General features: G+C 36.5%; 1 protein-coding gene across 1 annotated transcript; it reads right to left on the bottom strand.

Annotated features, from left to right (window-relative positions):
- Positions 1 to 3,736: 3,736 nt before the first annotated feature.
- LOC145160769 (ARM repeat superfamily protein) lies at positions 3,737 to 7,135 on the bottom strand. Its single transcript, XM_079080091.1, has 8 exons — positions 6,631 to 7,135; positions 5,378 to 6,127; positions 5,201 to 5,296; positions 5,026 to 5,109; positions 4,717 to 4,951; positions 4,435 to 4,592; positions 4,059 to 4,334; positions 3,737 to 3,978 (listed from the first exon to the last, which is right to left on the bottom strand). Exons 1-8 carry the CDS (start codon positions 6,970 to 6,972, stop codon positions 3,922 to 3,924), a joined length of 1,998 nt encoding a protein of 665 aa, XP_078936217.1. The 5' UTR covers positions 6,973 to 7,135; the 3' UTR covers positions 3,737 to 3,921.
- Between the last annotated feature and the right edge of the window lie 12,027 nt (positions 7,136 to 19,162).

Consider the following 19,162-nt stretch of genomic DNA (forward strand, 5'->3'; position numbering starts at 1 on the left):
ATTATTCTTTGTTGAAAGGGTTAATGAACTAAAAAGGTAAGGAATTTTGGTCTTTGTTCACATTAAGGTAACCATGTTTTTTTCGTACACATTTGACCATTGAACTTGTTTGACATGTTCAAAATAAGGTGATATGACTGGTAATTAGCGGTAACATTACCCTATTATGAACAGGTCAAACAAGTTTACTGGTCAAATGTGTACGAAAAAACATGGTTACCTAAATATGGACAAAAACCAAAGTTCCTTACCCATTTTGGTAATATTGGGTTCTTTATGTTAAGTGCAAGTAGTCATAAGACCCATTGATGTGACATGAAATTGGGTTGTATGGTCTTTGTGTATGAGGAAATGGTCAGGTCTTGGGCCAATCCAGTTTAGGCTCAACTAGTTAGGGGTTAGGTTGTATACGCTTAAGGGGCTAGGTTGTATGTGCTTTAAATACCTAGCAACACAGCCTAGCCCATGACTAGCCGGGACTGAAGTAGGTTAGACCAAGCCTAACCTAAGTGTTCGTTGTCAGATCCTGATCCCAGGGCACAGTCCCTGAGACGGTTCTTGTCCAATATTACGAAAACGGGTAAGAAACTTTGGGTTTTGTCCATATTTAGGTAATAATGTTTTTTTCGTATACATTTGACCAATAAACTTGTTTTCCCTGTTCATAATAGGGTAATATTACCGTAAATACCAGTCATATTACCCTATTTAGAACACGTCGAACAAGTTTAATGGTCAAATGTGAACGAAAAAAACATGGTTACCTAAATGTGGACAAAGACCAAAGTTCGTTACCTTTTTAGGTCATTAACCCTTGTTGAAATATAAGGTAAGTATAACACGTCAAACAAGTTTAATGATCAAATGTGAACGAAAAAAACATGGTTAGCTAAATGTGGACAAAGACCAAAGTTCGTTACCTTTCTAGGTCATTAACCCTTGTTGAAATATAAGGTAAGTATATAATATTTTATAAGCATTCGTCCCCTAGATATGTTTTTGGTTTTAATCGGTCCGGTTTTCGGTTCCTCCAATTAGTCTTATTCGGTTTTCGGTTTAGGGAATAGCATTTGAATGAATACCCGAACCGGAACATAAACTTGAACCATACCGAACTGAATTAGGACGTAATAAGCTATCCGATTTGGTTCTCAGGTATGTATTTTAGGTTTATTCGGTTATCGGGTATTTCCGTCCAGGTTACCTGAATAACTGTTTAATCGGTTCCAAAGGAACCGGGCCCGAATAAGCTATCCATTTTTTTTTACATTTCAACATGTTTGCATAATTTTAAGGCAACTTTGAATTGTTATAGCGCTTTCGTTATTTGCCCAATTTGCCTGATTTATTTCTAGCTTGTAGTTCACAATTTAACATACTGTTTACACAATTTATATACTATTTTTGGTTATATACTCAACAAGATACATGCCCCTAAACAGGGGATATTGAAGCCGAGTTTTCTATTTCAGCATGTTTACAAAATTTTATGGCAATTTTGAACTGTCATGACGTCTTCGTTATTCGTCCGATTTGCTTGATTTTTTTTTTCTAGATTGTAGCTCACAAATTAAACTATTGTTTACATGTACTTTTTGGTTGTATATTTAATGAGATATAGGCTCCTAAACAATGGGTATTAAAGTTGTTTTTTTTAACATAACATTTACTTTATTCTAATACCTTAAGTAATTACAAAAACAACCCCCCTAAGTTTAAAAAAAAAAGTACCAAACAATACGGTTTATTCGGTTCTTAATCATAATGTAAATGTTATTCGGTTTATTCGAATAATAACCGAACCAGACGATTAATACACGAAACGAATCGGACTCGTATTGGTTTAATGAGTCCGGTTTTCAGTTCCTCCAATTAGTCTTATTCGGTTTTCGGTTTAGGGATGAGCATTTGAACGAATACCCGAACCGGAACATAAACTTGAACCAAACCGAACTGAATTAGGACATAATAAGCTATCCGGTTTGGTTCTCAGGTATGTATATTAGGCTTATTCGGTTATCGGGTATTTCTGTCTGGGTTACCTGAATAACTGCTTAATCGGTTCTAAAGGAACCGGATCCGAATAAGCTATCCTTTTTTTTTTTTACATTTTAACATGTTTGCATAATTTTAAGGCAACTTTGAACTATCATAGCGCCTTCGTTATTTGCCCGATTTGTCTGATTTATTTTTCAGCTTGTAGTTCACAATTTAACACACTGTTTACACAATTTATATGCTATTTTTTGTTATATACTCAATACGATACATGCCCCTAAACAAGGGGTATTGAAGCTGAGTTTTCTATTTCAGCATGTTTACAAAATTTTATGGCAATTTTAAACTGTCATGGCGTCTTCGTTATTCGTCCGATTTGCTTGATTTTTTTCTAGCTTGTAGCTCACAAATTAAACTACTGTTTACATGTACTTTTTGATTGTATATTTAATGAGATATAGACTCCTAAACAAGGTATTAAAGTTGTTTTTTTAACCTAACATTTACTTTATTCTAATACCTTAAGTAATTACAAAAACAATCCCCCTAAGTTTAAAAAAAGTACCAAACAATACGGTTTATTCGGTTCTGTTCAGATCTTAATCATATTGTAAATGTTATTCGATTTATTCGAATAATAACCAAACTAGACGATTAATACACGAACCGAACCGGACCCGTATTGGTTTAATCAGTCTCGTTTTTGGTTCCTCCAATTAGTCTTATTCGGTTTTCGGTTTATTCGGGTCTGGTTTGGTTCGGTCCGGTTCCGGCCCGAATAACATCCCTAGCTAGTTGTGCATTATAATACGTGTAGATAGTTATATAATGATTTACAAATGAAGATGTTTCAAAATCATGTACGTGAGTAGTTGTTTGTTATTCATGGTTGATTTTGATTCATGAACAAAGTCTCAAATCCAGCCATTATATCAAGACATATAGATAGAGAGAATCAATTCCAACCATTACATCATACATTCATACCCTAAATAAATGCATAAATATAAGCAAAACCACACACAATACACTAAATTTCACACACTACTACACAGCAAATAGACGTGAAAAAGACGTCATCTTGCCAATAATTATGGCCATAACATACAAAGAAAGATCAAGGGATTATTGATGATCATACATGCGTATAAATGGTAGAAGCAAAGAAGAGGTCTATATCTGGAGGATTAAAGAAAGATGTGGGTGTTGTATAACTCTGAAACAATCCTTTGTTTCTTTGGAGCCTTGGGACACGTTAGACTCTCTGGTATTCTGTACTTGTTTGCTTTAGGGGTGGTACACTTATCATCCATCTTCTTCTTCACTTTGCAGCTGTTCCCTGTTGAGGAGGGTTGTTGCAGGTTTTGTGAGATGAAGACATGAGCAAAAAGAGGGTTTTAGTTGAGTTGTCTGAAGCTAGAAATGGTTAAAGTAAGAGTCCAACGGAAGTAATAACTGGGAGAAAGAAAGATAACCATTTGTAGAAAAAAAGATGAAGTTCTTTGACTGGTATAAAAGCAGCAGATATGTATGAAGATAAGATCATTGAGTGCTTTTCAAAACCCATAAGAAACGCTTCTAGTGCTGGTTGAAAGTTGAATCCCTTGATCATTGAGAAGAAAATCTTTTATATATTCGATATGAAACTGTAAATAATCTTTTTAGTTTATACAACTTTAAACATTTACTCTTTCAAAAAAAAAACTTTAAACATTTATAATTAAATATCTAAAGAAGATTACTACAAGAATGTATAGTTAGTTTATAAATAATTATATTTAACAAAAATAAGAAGCTAAAAACAACCCACATTTCAATTATTACAAATTACAACAATATCAACCACAAATCAACATACAAATTACAAAAACAATTTCCCGCCAATACTCGAGTAAAACTCAAAACATCAACATTCACTTCACTTCACGTAGAAAAATCCCCAAAAGTCATTGATTGCCCAAGTGCTGTTCTTACACGAAGCTGCAAATCAAAATAGCAACCAATAAACTTATACATTTTTTACAAAAAAAGAAAAAAAAAATAGTTAATTTTTTTTTTACCTTGACATCCAAGCATGGATCATTAACCATGTTCTTTAACTGTGAAACAACACCAGCATTTCTTAATTTGACAACTCTTGTTAATGCACCTGCCCCAGTTGGAATAGAAAGATTTACTACAGTCCATACTACAGCTGTTCTCAAACTTGCCACGTCACTTTGCAATAAAGTCACAATTATTGACTGATTATTATCATCTTCATTCACAAGTTGCTGCATCACTGCTTCCTTCTCAAACTCTTTCCCAGATGCCACATTACACATAACATACATTGCCTGTTACATACAATAAACAAAACCCCAAATTTTGACCAATTTACCCTTTATGCATACAAAAAAAGGGAGCCCGATTTAGGAATAATAAGACTTATTTAACCTGAACCAAAACTTGAGGTTTTGAAGCTCTTCTTAATTCTCTCCCAACAGTGTTTAGCAAAAGACCTTCGGTGAATAGATACATAATAGAGTCTACAGGTCCATTAACAAGATTGCAAACAAGCCCCAAAGCTTGCTCTTGTACACATGCATTAGAATCTGATACACAAAAGATAGCAACGTACTTTCATTTATCTGTTTAATTTCATTAGAGGAATAAAGGAAAGTAGGATGCTTTAATGAAGAAAAGAATGAAAGTAGGTTGCTATTTGTTGCATATTACCAGAGATGAGGCGTGTTAATGGGAATAATTTGAGGTCCATAAAGATTTCTTCTTTACACCTGGAGTCCACAAGAAACATCAAGTTTCTTAAAGCCCAAACAGCATTGAGCCTAACAGTTGAATCCATGGATTTTGATAGCTCCACAAGCTGTTTCACACCTCCACTTTGTATAAAAAGTGACTTGTGTGTTCTAAAATCAACCACCAAGTTACTCACAGTGCACAATGCAGCAACCTGAAAAGTCAAAGTTTCGGTCAAAGTTTCTAGATTCTTTTTTTCTTCTTTGGGGAGGGGAGAGGTGGCCTTACTTGGACAGAAGTAGAAGCATCATATAGAAGCTGAATCACTGGCATGATAACTGCTTCTGTCATAAAATGGCCTGCACTCAAATACTGAATAAATAGTTTTAGCAAAAAAAAAAAATAGGGTTTATAACTTTATAGTTTATACTTTATATAATAATGGTTGTTCAAAAGCACGAACCTTAACTGAGCGGGAAACATTTTTCAAACAGATGCAAGCAGCAACACGGACATCTGTTGTAGTATGAGTCAAAGCATCAGTTATGATGATCAAAGCCTGTAGAAATGAATCAAAAAAAGGAAAATAAGTAGAATGTTAAAAAAATGAAGTAAGAAATTCTATTCTTTATACACAAACCTTGGGTGATTGCAAAACAATAGATCTGCAAGGTTCAAGATTGGAGCAAAGATTACCCAAAGTAGTAAATATTCCCTCAAGGCGTTTGGCTTGTAATGATTCTTTTTGCATTTGGTGACAAAGTTTGTCAACTGTATTCGCCTCAAAAGCTAATTTTTGTAGATCCTCTTCATGTTCTATGAAGCTAGATAATGTAAACAAAGCTTCATCTCCCACTTGACCAAAATCATCAACAAGTTCAAGTAAAACCAGAATCAATTTGGTTCTGATTCCCACTGATTGAAGATATGATGATGATGATGATGATGATGATGATGATGAGGTGGCATTCTTGATTAAAGTCAAGCATATGCATGCTAACAATCTTGTTCTTGGGTACCTATCTTTTGTTAACTCTAGTAAACTACCAAATGTTGTGCTGTTTTCGGGTCCCACAAATTTAGTAATGACTTCGGGGTTTTGTTTGATGATTGTGGCAAATGATTCCAGGCTGGCGTCTCTTTGGGATGTGGTGCCTTGAAGAAGGTTGATGAGTTTTTTTAAGACTCCAGCATCTGCTAATATTTTCTGCTCATTGTTTGTTTCACATGAATGTGTGATGATGCTTGCACCAAGTCCAGTTACATTTTCATTGTTTTTGTCTAGTAAAGATATCAGGAATTCAATGTTTTTGTGTTGGAAGAAGTCGTATTTAGGAGCAGCTTTTGATTGGTATATCATTTTAAGGGCACGAGCACCTGCATCTACAACCTGCAAGATGAATTTAAAGTTTTGAGAGGTGACAAACTTGTTTAGCTCTAAATTTATTGTAACAAAAGCTAGATAATATACAATATAAAGGTCTAGCCACAAACAGTTCATACATCATAATAATGTCTTCATACACTAAACTAGCCTTATATCAACCTGCTGGATTTATAATCAACATATGCATTTAGACACTATGAACCACAGCCAAGCAATCTGATCAGATTAAAAAGTGCAGAAGAATTTTATGATTTTGAAGTCTCAGACTCTCAGTTCATTTAACAAGTTCCAAAGGTAGCAATTTCGAATAGGAGTTACAAAGAGAACTGCAGTTTATGCCTATTAACCTAGCCCTAGTCGATTAGGCACGTTAATTGCTAATGTTGGCACTGTTATGCCAAGTAAAGGAACCTTTATCCATCTTTTATGGTAACGAAAATTCAAAACATCAATGTTAAAGGAAATCATGTCCGTAACAGTTTCATATGAATTGGGTAAAAGATAACCTTTTCGTTCGAATGCGAAAGGAGATTTATAAGGTGAGGAAAAGCTCCGGCATCTAGAACGGCCTTAACACCGGCATCCACCCCGCACGCAAAACTGCCGATGGTTGCGGCACACTGGATGAGGAGGCAATCGACTGAAGAGGAAGCGGATGAGAGAATCGAGACGACGGAGGGGACGGCACCTAGCTTGATGTACGAGAGCTTCTTCGTGCGATTGCCAATTATCTGGTTCTTAAGTTCCCTGAGGACCTTTAATTTGGCTTCTCCGCCGTCTGCAGCGGCGGAGCGAAGCCGCTCAATTAAACCCTCGGGGCGGTGAGTCGTCGACGCTGAGCCTGGCATGGTCGTTGGACGACGGCGAATGTCATACGCGCCGCACCAACGCGTGTCTATAAGCGCGTTAGTGTGATTTAGAAAGAAATGAGAGTTCAATCATCATTTGTCACAAAGACACCGAGCATTTGGTCTCTTTTTGTTATCGGATGAATGTGATCAACCTAAATATTGTTTCGCTAAATTTTACTCCAAAATAGAATCCACAATCATCCAGCTTTTTTATTTTCTATATTAAACAAAAATCCAAGATTTTTTAAGATTTACCTACGAGCTTTTTCTATTTTGCAATATGGGATAGAAAAATCTCATTAAATGGAAATAATGAAATTGTTGTAAGTTTAAAATTGAAAATGTATATCTATCTATTTATTACAAGTTATATAAAGTTTATAAATAATAAACTTAAAAATTGATATATAAACTTTAAATCTAACTGTCTAATATAATTATACATGGCAAATGATGTAGTAGTATTAGAAGGTGCAACGAAAACAAAACATAATACATAAAAAAAACTTATATTTGTCAACAATTATAAAATAAGAGAATAAAAAAATAAAGATTCACGAAGTTGTAAGACTATGTTTCAATGTGTGGCTTTTTGGGATATGTGATGTCTAGTTTCGAACTCAATGAAGAAATTTTAAGCTCGGTTTGGAGTAAGAAATGACAAATTTAAAAGGCTATACGATTGGATAATTGAACTAATATGTGAGATCATTTTCAGTGCTGGGAAAATAAATAGAGCTTACATTTTTAGTCATTATAGACTAAATTAAAAAATTGGATAGATCGGATCGTTGTACTATCTTACAATCGTACAATCATAGATATGATCTCATACCAAAGGACTTCTAGCCTAGGGATATCTAGTGTTGTCATTTTTTCTTGAGGTTGAGAATTCAAGTCTCGTTTGGGATATATGTGACTTTAGAAGTAGTTTAGGAGTAAATTAAAGTTGTCGTACAAAAAAAAAAGATATGATCTCACTATAATGCCACTTTTATCACGATCCAAACCATTTTTGGTTTGTAGGATCCTAGGACAATCCTATGATCAAGAACCCAATCTTGACAACCTTATAAAAACCTATTAGCTTAAAAAAAATCTTATCTTAATTCCAAAGCTTAATTGTTATTGTTTCAAAACCTTCCTCATTTTATAAAAACACGTAGGTGAAAACCTTTTGCGATTTCGAGTCTGGATGCAAAAGTTATGTATATTTTATGAATTTTCAAGGATTTTTAACAGGAGAATGGACACGAGATATGTCATGCTAAACATACCAAAAATGACTTAAACTTCCATTTTAAGTGATGTACTTTGGTCTTAGTGCACTTAAACTTCATATATGATTCCTAATGATTTAAATAAGTTCAAATAACATTATTTTATCTCAATTAAGTTCTATAATCATCATGACGTAATAATTAAGTAAATTCATTAATTCAATGTCACATGAGCTATAAAGAAGCTCATGTAAGCATCAAACACCAATTATGGATCAAAAGCTCTTAATAACTTCTAACTTGGTTCCTATCCATTCTAACCAACTAATAAGTTCTTAATGAACTTCCAAACAATTAATAAACATTTAGTGACTCAATAACACAAGCATCCTAAAGCTTGAAGTTGGTGATTCCATCCTTAATACATGATTTTCATTCCAGTTGTGAATTTATAGAGATTCATTTCTTATAAGCCTTGATCTAAATACATTTTACTCCATTACAATGGAGAATTTCCATTGGAATCACTAATCACTTTACAGTTATTTCACACAAAAAAAAAATAGAATTGTCATAAGGATAAACACTTATCTCATTACATATAGTTTTTTGAACTTATCTTTATAACTAGATGCTAGAATACGACTCATCATAACCAACTCATGAGGTAAAAGCTTGGAATGCCCAGTTCCACCATCAAAACTCCATAAAATAACTAAGTGGACAAGTTGGTGATGAAATGATGTTATAATGAAAACCAAACCACTAAAACATATAGAAATTTGTATTTATGAACCCTAGGGTTAGAAAACCCACAAAACTCGTTCAAAATCTTATTTAAGCGTCTATGGAAAAGATGTTGCTTTGAGATTGAATCTAATTGGAGAGTAGAGCCTAAAAACATGAAGAACTCCATATTAATCAACATTTTCAGATTTGGTGGTCGTGTGTGAAAGAGATATAGTCTTGTATGTTGAGAGATGCATGACATGCAGGATGGTTAAGGCTGAGCATCAGAGGCCGCATGGAAAGCTACAGCCTCTGGAGGTTCCCATCTGGAAATGGGAGCATATTTCGATGGATTTTATCACCAAGTTGCCGAAGATGGCAAAGGGTTTTGATGCTATCTGGGTCATCGTGGATCGATTGACCGAGAGTGCTCACTTCTTGGTTATCCTGAAGAGCTCTTCGGCCGAGAAGTTAGCCGATGTGTATGTTCTCGATAAAGTTGCTCGCCATAGTGTTCTGGTCTACATTGTTTCAGACCATGATGTTCGGTTCATCTGCATACCGACGGCCAGAGTGAGTGGATGATACAGACCCTTGAGGATATGTTGCGAGCCTGTGTTATCGATTTTGGTGGGAGTTGGGACTCCTACTTGCCTCTTGTGGAGTTTTCCTACAACAATAGTTATCACTCCAGTATTGGTGCTCCGCCTTTCGAGCTCTTGTATGGGAGGAGATGTCGTACCCCGGTTTGTTGGGGCGAGGTTGGTCGCAGGGTTATGGGGAGGACCGAAGTGGTCCTTCAAACCACAGAGCTTATTCAGCATATCAACTTATCCGAGTTGGAGTTTCAGGTCGACGACATGGTATTACTGAAGGTCTCACCTTGGAAATATGTGATACGCTTCAGGAAGAGGGGGAAATTGGGCCCCCGATGTATTGGGCCTTTCGGGCGGTTGCCAGGGTTGGCAAGGTTGCTCACATATTGGATCTTCCTGAGGAGCTCAGTCAGATTCACAACACTTTCCATGTTTCGCAGCTGCGAAAGTGAGTATTGGATGAGGATGCAGTGGTTTCCTTGGATGATATTCAAGTCGATGAGCGCCTGGACTATGTCGAGAAGCTAGTGGTTATCCTGGAAATGAAGATGAAGGTTTTGCATAACAAGGAAATACCTTTGGTAAAGGTACGGTGGCAGCACCGGAGGGGCTCCAAGTGGACCTGGGAGCCAGAGTCCGATATGCGGGAACATTATCCAGAGCTATTCGCCGCAGCATACTTCGAGGACGAAGTCTAAATCAAGTGGGGGAGAATTGTAACATCCCGGTGTTCAGGTACTTCTAAAATTAACCTTGGAATATTTTTATATTTCATTTCGGTCCCTAAGTAGAAGGAAGTGCCTATTGGAAGCCCTAGTGGCAAAGTTGTAATTTTTGAGAAATGGGAGTATGCCATGCGTACGCGTACATCAATGTACGCGGGGCGTACTCACCAGGTGTGGAAAACCCTAAATTTTAGGGCTAAGCCCCTATATAATCATCCTTACAGCCTTATTTCCCTCACATTTTCAGCCTCCCTTCTCCTTGAGACGTTTTTGGCAAACCCTAGCCCTTAAGTGTGTGTTTTGAGCTTAAGTGTGTGCTTTTGGTGTGTAGAAGGAATAATAAGATCCATTGAGGAGCATTGGTGTGGAAGCAAGCTTGTAGATCTGAGATCCTTGCCTCCTTGGGAAGCTCCAGAAGGTATAAAGCTCTAACCTTAATTGTATTTCCTTAAGATCTTACCATGGGAAGTTTTATGTGCTTAAGTCCCTTTTCTTGGTCTTGATGATTTTGAGTTACTCTAAGACCAAAGGATGTGTCCTTTCAGAAGACTTGAGGTGCTTTAGGTTGTAAAAATGCTATCTTGGCCCATTTAGTGGTTGCATGCTTGATATAAAGGTCTTAAGTCGTTAAGACAAACTAGGGTTTTGGGTTTGAGGACTAATTAAGGCATGCATGACCACAAAGTTGGAAACTTTATGGTTTGGGACACCTTTTTAGGCTTAGATCTGAATTTGGACATTTGGACTCATTGTATTAAGAGCTTAACGTAGGTTTGCATGGCCACAGTGTACGCTGTGCGTACCAAGGCGTACGTTGAGCGTAGGAGGTCATCTGCCCGCTTTTGGTCAAGGGTGGAGTACGCGGGGCGTAACGGCTGAGTAAGTTGGGTGTACTTAGTTGGGTTGACTTTTCGTTGACCGTTGACTTTCCATTGACTTTTGACCTTGGTTGACCCTAAGGGTAATTTGGGTATTTGTTGTGAAGCCTAAGGTTGGGTCTTTCCATGTGTATTGGTGTGACATCCCCATTTTCACGGCCAGAAAAGACCGATTTGTTTATGCTTTATTTTGAAAATCAAAGTATCTTTTAAAGAAATGTGTTGTGGAATTTGTTCCCAGAAAAACATGATAAATACGTTATCAAATCATTTCCGAGGAAATGTATCTTTATTCATTTTCAAAACATTGGGATGTCATTGTCAATACAGAAACATAAGCATAAACAGAACTTACATTATTTACACTAGTGATCTACATCTCTTTTAAATCTCTCAGTGTAAAGTAGCTTCGTATCGACACCTGTGATACAAATAAGCTTGAGTGGGTCAGGTTGGGAAACCTGGTGAGTACATAGGGTTTTCAACCCACAATAATATAATTATTATGTTTAAACAACAAACAATCAACCCCATTTACCCATCCCCATTATCTTCCTTACTCTCAAGGATCTACCCTAAGAGTCATCTATTCGTTTATTCTGAAGTCCCTTGCTTCCAGGGTTATAAGGCCGGCACTAAATCCATAGCTGCCAATGCACTAATTCCATAGCTGCAAAAGTTCCTTCATCGGGTACTAAATCCATAGCTACCAGTGTAGGTACTAAGTCCATAGCTACCAACGTTTATCTAACAGGTACTAAGTCCATAGCTACCAGGTACTAAGTCCATAGCTACCAACACCTAACAAGTACTAAGTCCATAGCTACATATGTTATCTAATAGGTACTAAGTCCATATATACCATCGATTGTCCAATAGGCACTAAGATTATAGCTGCCAATGTTTACTCACGTCATCTTTTATCTCTCATCATTCATCTACCCATGTTATACCCAACATATTTGTAGATATAAAATACATATACAGTTTAAACCATTTAAAACATGTATAAAATCGTTCATCCAGCATAGATAGCAAGTATACAGTTAATATGCACACACAACACGTAATTTATATAAAATACTTCATATCTATGTGTAAGCTGAAAGTAACTATGCACTCACTCGATAAGGTGGTGATTCTGAATTCGGACGGCGTTTCGTTACTTCTTAAAACAATTTCCCTCGACAAAACCTAGTATCATTACCACTAGGGTTTAGCTCAATATTCACCGAGACTAATTAATAGTCTAGCTATTATTATTATTATATAAGCGTTAAACAACACTGTATAACTCATAATAATAGCCCAAATAATTATTACAAGGTCCTAATAACATTACTATATTAAAACATAAGCTATACTAAAGATAGGGTAGACATAGCTCACTTACAGCGGGTTTTCTCGAAAACCGGGCTTCGCTGGAGCAGCGTTTCCGAGCCGAAAAGCTCTTTTCTCGAGGCTTTAGGAGCCTCGGGGCTTCCTTCGGGTGCTAGGGGGTTTACCTAGACTTTAGGGGGGGGGGGGGTTTGGGGCTAGAGAGAGAGTCTAGAGAGAGAAAAAATGGTTTGGAAAGGTGTGAAGAATGAGGGAACCCGACACCTCTATTTATAGGCTGGAAAACAGCTCTACTCATCGAGTAGGTCCTCATACTCGTCGAGTCCATGCCACATGTCACCTTCTGGTGGCTTGCCTTGGGGAGAAAGCCTTGACCCATAATCAGCCACGTCACCCCTTTTGCAGCAGCACCCTGCTGACTTCTAAACCCCGTAACTTTCGCATACAAGATCCGTTTTCGACGTTCTTTTTTCCATGCGTAGGTAAAAACAAGATCTACAACTTTCATTTAGACTCCATTAGCTAATTCTCAACCAATCTTAAATTCAACAATAGGAGGAGATTAGACTATTAAATGACCACGAAGAATTCGTAACTCCTTCATACGGACTCCGTTTTCGTCTGTCTTTTTACCGTTGAGTTCCTATTAATGAGATATTCAACTCTCATTAAGGTTGCATAAGCCAAAAACCGCTCGAACTAAAATTCGAGTTTCGGGTCGTGCACTGCTATGCCAAATCTTAGAAAAATCATAACTTCCTCATACGAAGTCAGATTTGGGCGTTCTTTTTTTGTATTTTCTCGGTTTAACATATACTACAACTTTTATTTAGATCACTAAGGCTAAAAAGTCATCTATCGTAAATTCACTATTTACGTCTCCCGGTGTCGTGCCGGTTTTGCAGCGAAACTTCGACGGACCATAACTTCTTCGTTATAACTCGGATTTCCGCGTTCTTTATATGTACGAAACCCTTGAGAAATATTCTAAAACTTGGTTAAGATTATTTATTCTAAATAATCTTTTGTCGAAAAGTCATTTTCGACCCCTATTATCTCTAAATTGACTAGCCCGGATCTACGGGCGTTACAATTGGTGATCTATAGAGTGGACTCGTGGAACAATATTCTTCTCTGCTACCTGTTCGGATTTACGAGGTGAGTATTCCTCACTGCACTTACGGGTCGAAGGCACCAAGGCCGGCCCTTTGGATTGTTATCCTGGTTATCATATGATTGTGTACTGTAGTGATCTATTAGATTTGTATCTTGGTAGATAGGATGATAGCATGCGGTAGTGATCTGTAAATCTCCCCGTTTGTCTGATGCCTGGTTATATGTTTATTAGTTATGTGTATGTCGACATATTATGATTGGTTGGGTTGAGGCGGTCCTGCTTTGTGCTGAAGGCTAAGACACCCAAGGCGGACCGAATAGAATGTAGGCCCTGCGAGGCGGTCCAATCAGGCCAAAGGCCCGGATGACGGTCCAGATAGGCTGAAGCCCCGGTGCGGCGGTACAGTAATGTTGAAGGTCCTGTGAGCAGTCTATATAGGCTGAAGGCATGCGAGACAGTTCAGTCATGCTGAAGGCTCTGTATGCATGTTGTTTGTTATTGTTATATGTATTGTGTGTTGGTAATTTGGGGGAAAGCTCACTAAGCGTTGGTTTACAGTTTTGGGTTATGTTTCAGGTAGTTCATAGGATCGCAGGAAGGCGAATGCGTGACCGTACACATCCTCATGTTTTGGACTTATGATTTTGGAAAAACTCTGATATGGAACATGTTTTGAAAACTATGCTGTAAACTATTTATGTTTTTGGGTTGGTTTTAAAAGTTTAAAATTTTCATGAATTTTATGGTTGTTACATACTAAGTATTTACTTAAGTTACTACATAAACTCTAGAAGATATATTTGACCCAATTAAATATTTATTTACTTTAATTATATTTAAAGCTTTTTAAAGCAACACATACTTATTTTAAATTTATTTGAATTATTTGATTTTGTTATTATTTATTTTATTATTAATTTATTTATTTTCTCAAAATTTTATTTCTCCATTAAAAATGGTTAAAACTTTTAAACCCTAATCCAGGATGTTATATATATATATATATATATATATATATATATATATATATATATATATATATATATGCACATAACTACTATATCAATTTATACTCAAATATAATATACTCATAAACTACTCATTAATTCCACTTATATCCACGATATGACATTAACCATCAACCTCAAGGAGGGAGGACAACACCTGATACCGTTGGGCTAGAAGTCATTTGGTTGTTTTGTGTAAATTTTATTTCATGAGTACACAACCTTGTTTTGTTTTGTGTAAACGTTATTTCATGAGTTCAAGCTTCAAATTTTAACAACTTAATATTTTGATCCATATAATAAATACAACTCTAAAAACACATTGTCCACCGCCATGCACCCAATTCCTCTTGGTAATTGGAACCGACACCCACCATGTTGTCTTTCTCAATTAGTGAAAGAAGAAAATTACATGGAAATTTGTATTTCTCTCATAGAAAAAAACCACTATTATTATTTTATCAAATATAATTATTAAATTTTAACAAAATGACATAACAGTTCAGTAGAATCACACCACACTCAAGACGACTCAATAGTGATTATTAAGATGTAAACACTTTAAAATGAAATGAGTTTTAGGTTAGAATCATACAAACTTTAATATTGGGGGTCGTATGTAGATAAAAAAAAATCACTAAAAATCCTATAAACATGTGAGCGGCTTATTATTATTCTTTTTAAATATTATGAAATGATACATTGACAAAACCTAATAATAGTATAAGTTTTATATCGACATAGTGGGTAAATAAAAAACAAGTTGCATCGCTAACTCTTTATGGATGACAAAATTATTTATTTAAAAAACATCATCCATAGATCTTGGGTCATAACATTATTATCCACGACCCGTTGGACTCAATTGAGGAGTTTCACGCTATCTGTGGCAAGGAAACTAAAAGTATCGAATGTGAAAGGTATAAACATGTGTTGATTTTTCATGCATGTTTACTCATGTTTCATTACTGTGATGACCCAAACTTTCTATTATCTAATTTATCGGATTTATCAGATTTTTATCTAACAAGTTCGAAATTTTATACAAATTAAAACATTTACATCCCAGACAATAGCCACGAGTTTGCAATAAAAATCTTAGATACCTAAAAGAACAACAAGTATTTACAATAAATAACATCCTACTATCTAAGTCTTAGCCTTTTGCTCCTGTAACATATCGGTTTCTAGCTAATTACACTTTTGACCCTTATTATGAAAATTATTTGCAAAATGGTCCCATGTGGCACTTATATAAAACGTGTGGGTTGATGACGTAAGTTGGGCGTACGTTTGGTACGTTGGGCGTACGTAGCTGAAGGCCATAACCTAATTTTTAGGGTTTGAACACTATTTAAACATCCTTAACGCTTAAGTCCTTCTTCATTCACCAGCCTCCATCCTTATTTTCGTACCTAGAAAACCCTAATCCATTTTGCGAGCTTCCTTGAGCCATTAGTGTGTGTTTTGGTGATCTTATAGGAAGGAGAAGGAAATAAGAACATCTTGGGAGCTTGAAGCAACCTTGGATCTGGAAGTTTTGCACCCTTCTCCATATCCAAAAGGTATAAAGTTTATACCTTGATGCTTATTTTGTTAGATTTAGCTTGTATGATGCTATTATGTGCTTTTTGTCCCCAAATTATGGTGTTCTTGAGTATGACATGCTCTAGAACGAATGGGTTGTCCTTTTGGACATGTTGTAGTGTCTAGAGTCATAAAAGTGTAACCTTGGTCCCTTATTCCCTTCCATGCAAATGCTAGAGAGCTTAAGACAAGTTAGGGTTTTGGTGTTGGGCATTTTCTAGACATGCAAACTAATAAAGATGGAAACTTTATTGTTTGGAACGATATTTGGGGGCTAGATCTGCATTTGGACGAAAGGACTTAATGAAATAAGCACTTAATGGGAAAGTCACCATTTGGCCGAGTACGCTCGGCGTACTTCTAAGCATGTCGCGCGTACTCCTTTGGGAACCCGGTTTGGATCTTGAGTATGCTAAGTACATGTTGAGTACGTTGGGCGTACTCAACCCGAGTCAACTTGGTTAACCTTTTAACATTTGACCTTGACCATATTTTGACCAAGTTTGACCTAGGGGTATTTCGGGTATTTTGAGTTGTGATTGATTTTCGTCACTATTCGACGTATAAGTGACTGGTAAAGCTAATTTTCGGAGCAGTGTTCTGCTCAGCTATCTTTTCAGACTAAGAGGTGAGCTTTCCTCATTGTACTTATGGGTCGAAGGCACCAATGTCGGCCCACTAGACTATGTATTTGGTATATAGGATGTTGATGAAGTAGTGACATGTTGATTTGTATCCTGGTATTTAGGATGTTGTGATGCGGTAGTGATCTGTAGATCTTCCTGTTAGTCGGTTGACTGGTTATATGATTATTTGGTTGCTGAATTCATGTTATTTGTTATGTATATGTTGACCTAGTGTGGTTGGGTTGAGATTGCACTGCTTTGTGCGGTCAGTCAACAAACCCAGGGCAATCCAACCGGGAGGTTGTGGGCCAGGGTAATCCAATCGGGAAGTTGTGGGCCAGGGTAGTCCAACCGGGAGGTGGAGGACCGAATATGCAATACGTATGGAAAGCCAATCGGGAGGTTGTGGGCCAAGGCAATCCAATCGGGAGGCTGTAGGCCAGGGTAGTCCAACCGGGAGGTTGAGGACCCAATATGCAATACGTATAGAAAGGCAACCGGGAGGTTTTGGGCCAGGGCAATCCAACCAGGAGGTTGTGTGCTAGGGTAATCTAATCGGTAGGTTGTGGAACCAGCATGCAATATTTATATGTTACGTTATATCTGTTTGGTTGTGTGTGGTACTTTGGGGGAACTCACTATGGTTTGGCTTACAGTTTCAGTTTATTGTTTCAGGTACTTCATACGATCGTGGGAAAGCAAAGTCATGATCGTGCACATCCTCTTGATTTTATGATTTTGGATTTTGGGATACTCTGATTTTGATTATTACTCTTGGAAACAATGTTTTGTAAACAATTATGGTCTTTGGATTGGTTTTGAAAAATTGAGAATTTTACTCTGACTTTTGGATGTTACCACCCAAATCTTATAAAGTAGCTTTTACTCACTATAATCAACTCATGGGACCAAAATATGCCCAACAAACCTAACTAACCCAGATCTAAGCAAGGAATCAACAAGGTTAAGACTTTATACCTCCTTAAGGCTGATAAAGATGATTAGAGCTTGGATCCACAAGCTTCAAGCCAAGCAATGCCTCTTACAAGATCTCCTTCTTTTCCAAAGCACACTAAAAATCACACCAAGGCTTGAAATTCACACAAGAGGCTAAGGTTTCAAATTTAGGGTTAGAGGGGATGGTGGCTGAAGATAAGAGGGGTTGGAAATGAGTTAAGGCCTTTAAATAGGGTCCAATACCCTAAGTTAGGTTTAAGTCCGGGTCGCGTACGTCCAACGTACATCTGGTACGCCCAACGTATGCGAAAGAGTCTTCACGATCAGCACAACCTGTTGGATTAATGTCTAAGTCCATAACTATATTTGGTATGTACTTGACCCGACCCGGCATGGTCCATTTGGGTTGCACTTCACCGGTATAATTTATATGGATAGTCTTTTGAGAATAGTATATTTATGATTTATATTAATATATTATAAGTTCTAATATATTAATATGGAATCATATTATTTAATTAGTATTGATCAAGAATTAATTTAGAATTAATTAAGTGATCAAAAAGAACTAATTAAATATGGACTCTTATATATATGGAATGGGCCAAGTTCATTTAGGTTGGGCTAAGCTTTCATGGATGGTCCATGGAGCTTTTAACCCATGGATCCTATGTAAATGAAAGGTCATGGGTATTAGGGTTTACATGGATGTAACCCTAATCCTCCATAATATATAAAGGGGTCCTTGGCTCACAAAATTGGCACTAATGTGTGAATATGAGGGCTAGACGATTTCAAGGAGTGTTCCATTTCTCTCAAGTCATTCCATGTGCATTTGGTGTTGTGTGAACCATTTGAGGTGTCACACTTGGGGCACTAGGCACTCAAGCTTCATGGAGACAAGCTACATCAAACAAAGGTATGTATTCTATCCATTTGATTACCCAAGTATCAAGTATTGTATGCTAGATAGGGTAATACCTTGGAAAGTTCATAATTGCATGTATCATAGAGAAAACATAGATCCAAGGTATTTAGGGTTGCATGTACACTTAGGAGTGTTAGAATGCGCAAAACCCATCAGTGGTATCAGAGCCAAGGCTTGTTTTCTTGTTATACTTGCAAAATTAGCTGAAAAATCGAATTGTATTAGTTTAAAAGTTATGCTAATTACTTGAAAAAAAAATTTGATGTGAATTATCTTTGTTCATATGATTTTATTAGATTAATAGAAAAGTTAATTAATTATGTGTTTTCAATCCATTTTAATCTAAGAGTTGATTCTAAAATGTGTTTTTGTAACTTGTCCTCAAGTTATATGAAAAGTCACATTTAAGTTTCATAAAACTCATAAAAAGTTGGCAATGGTTACAAAAATGAAGAGTCTTGTCCTCATTAAATGGTTTT

Source organism: Lactuca virosa, chromosome 2 (genome assembly GCF_052849685.1).
Source record: "Lactuca virosa cultivar CGN04683 chromosome 2, Lactuca_virosa_CGN04683_v6, whole genome shotgun sequence".
Lineage (NCBI taxonomy): Eukaryota > Viridiplantae > Streptophyta > Magnoliopsida > Asterales > Asteraceae > Lactuca > Lactuca virosa.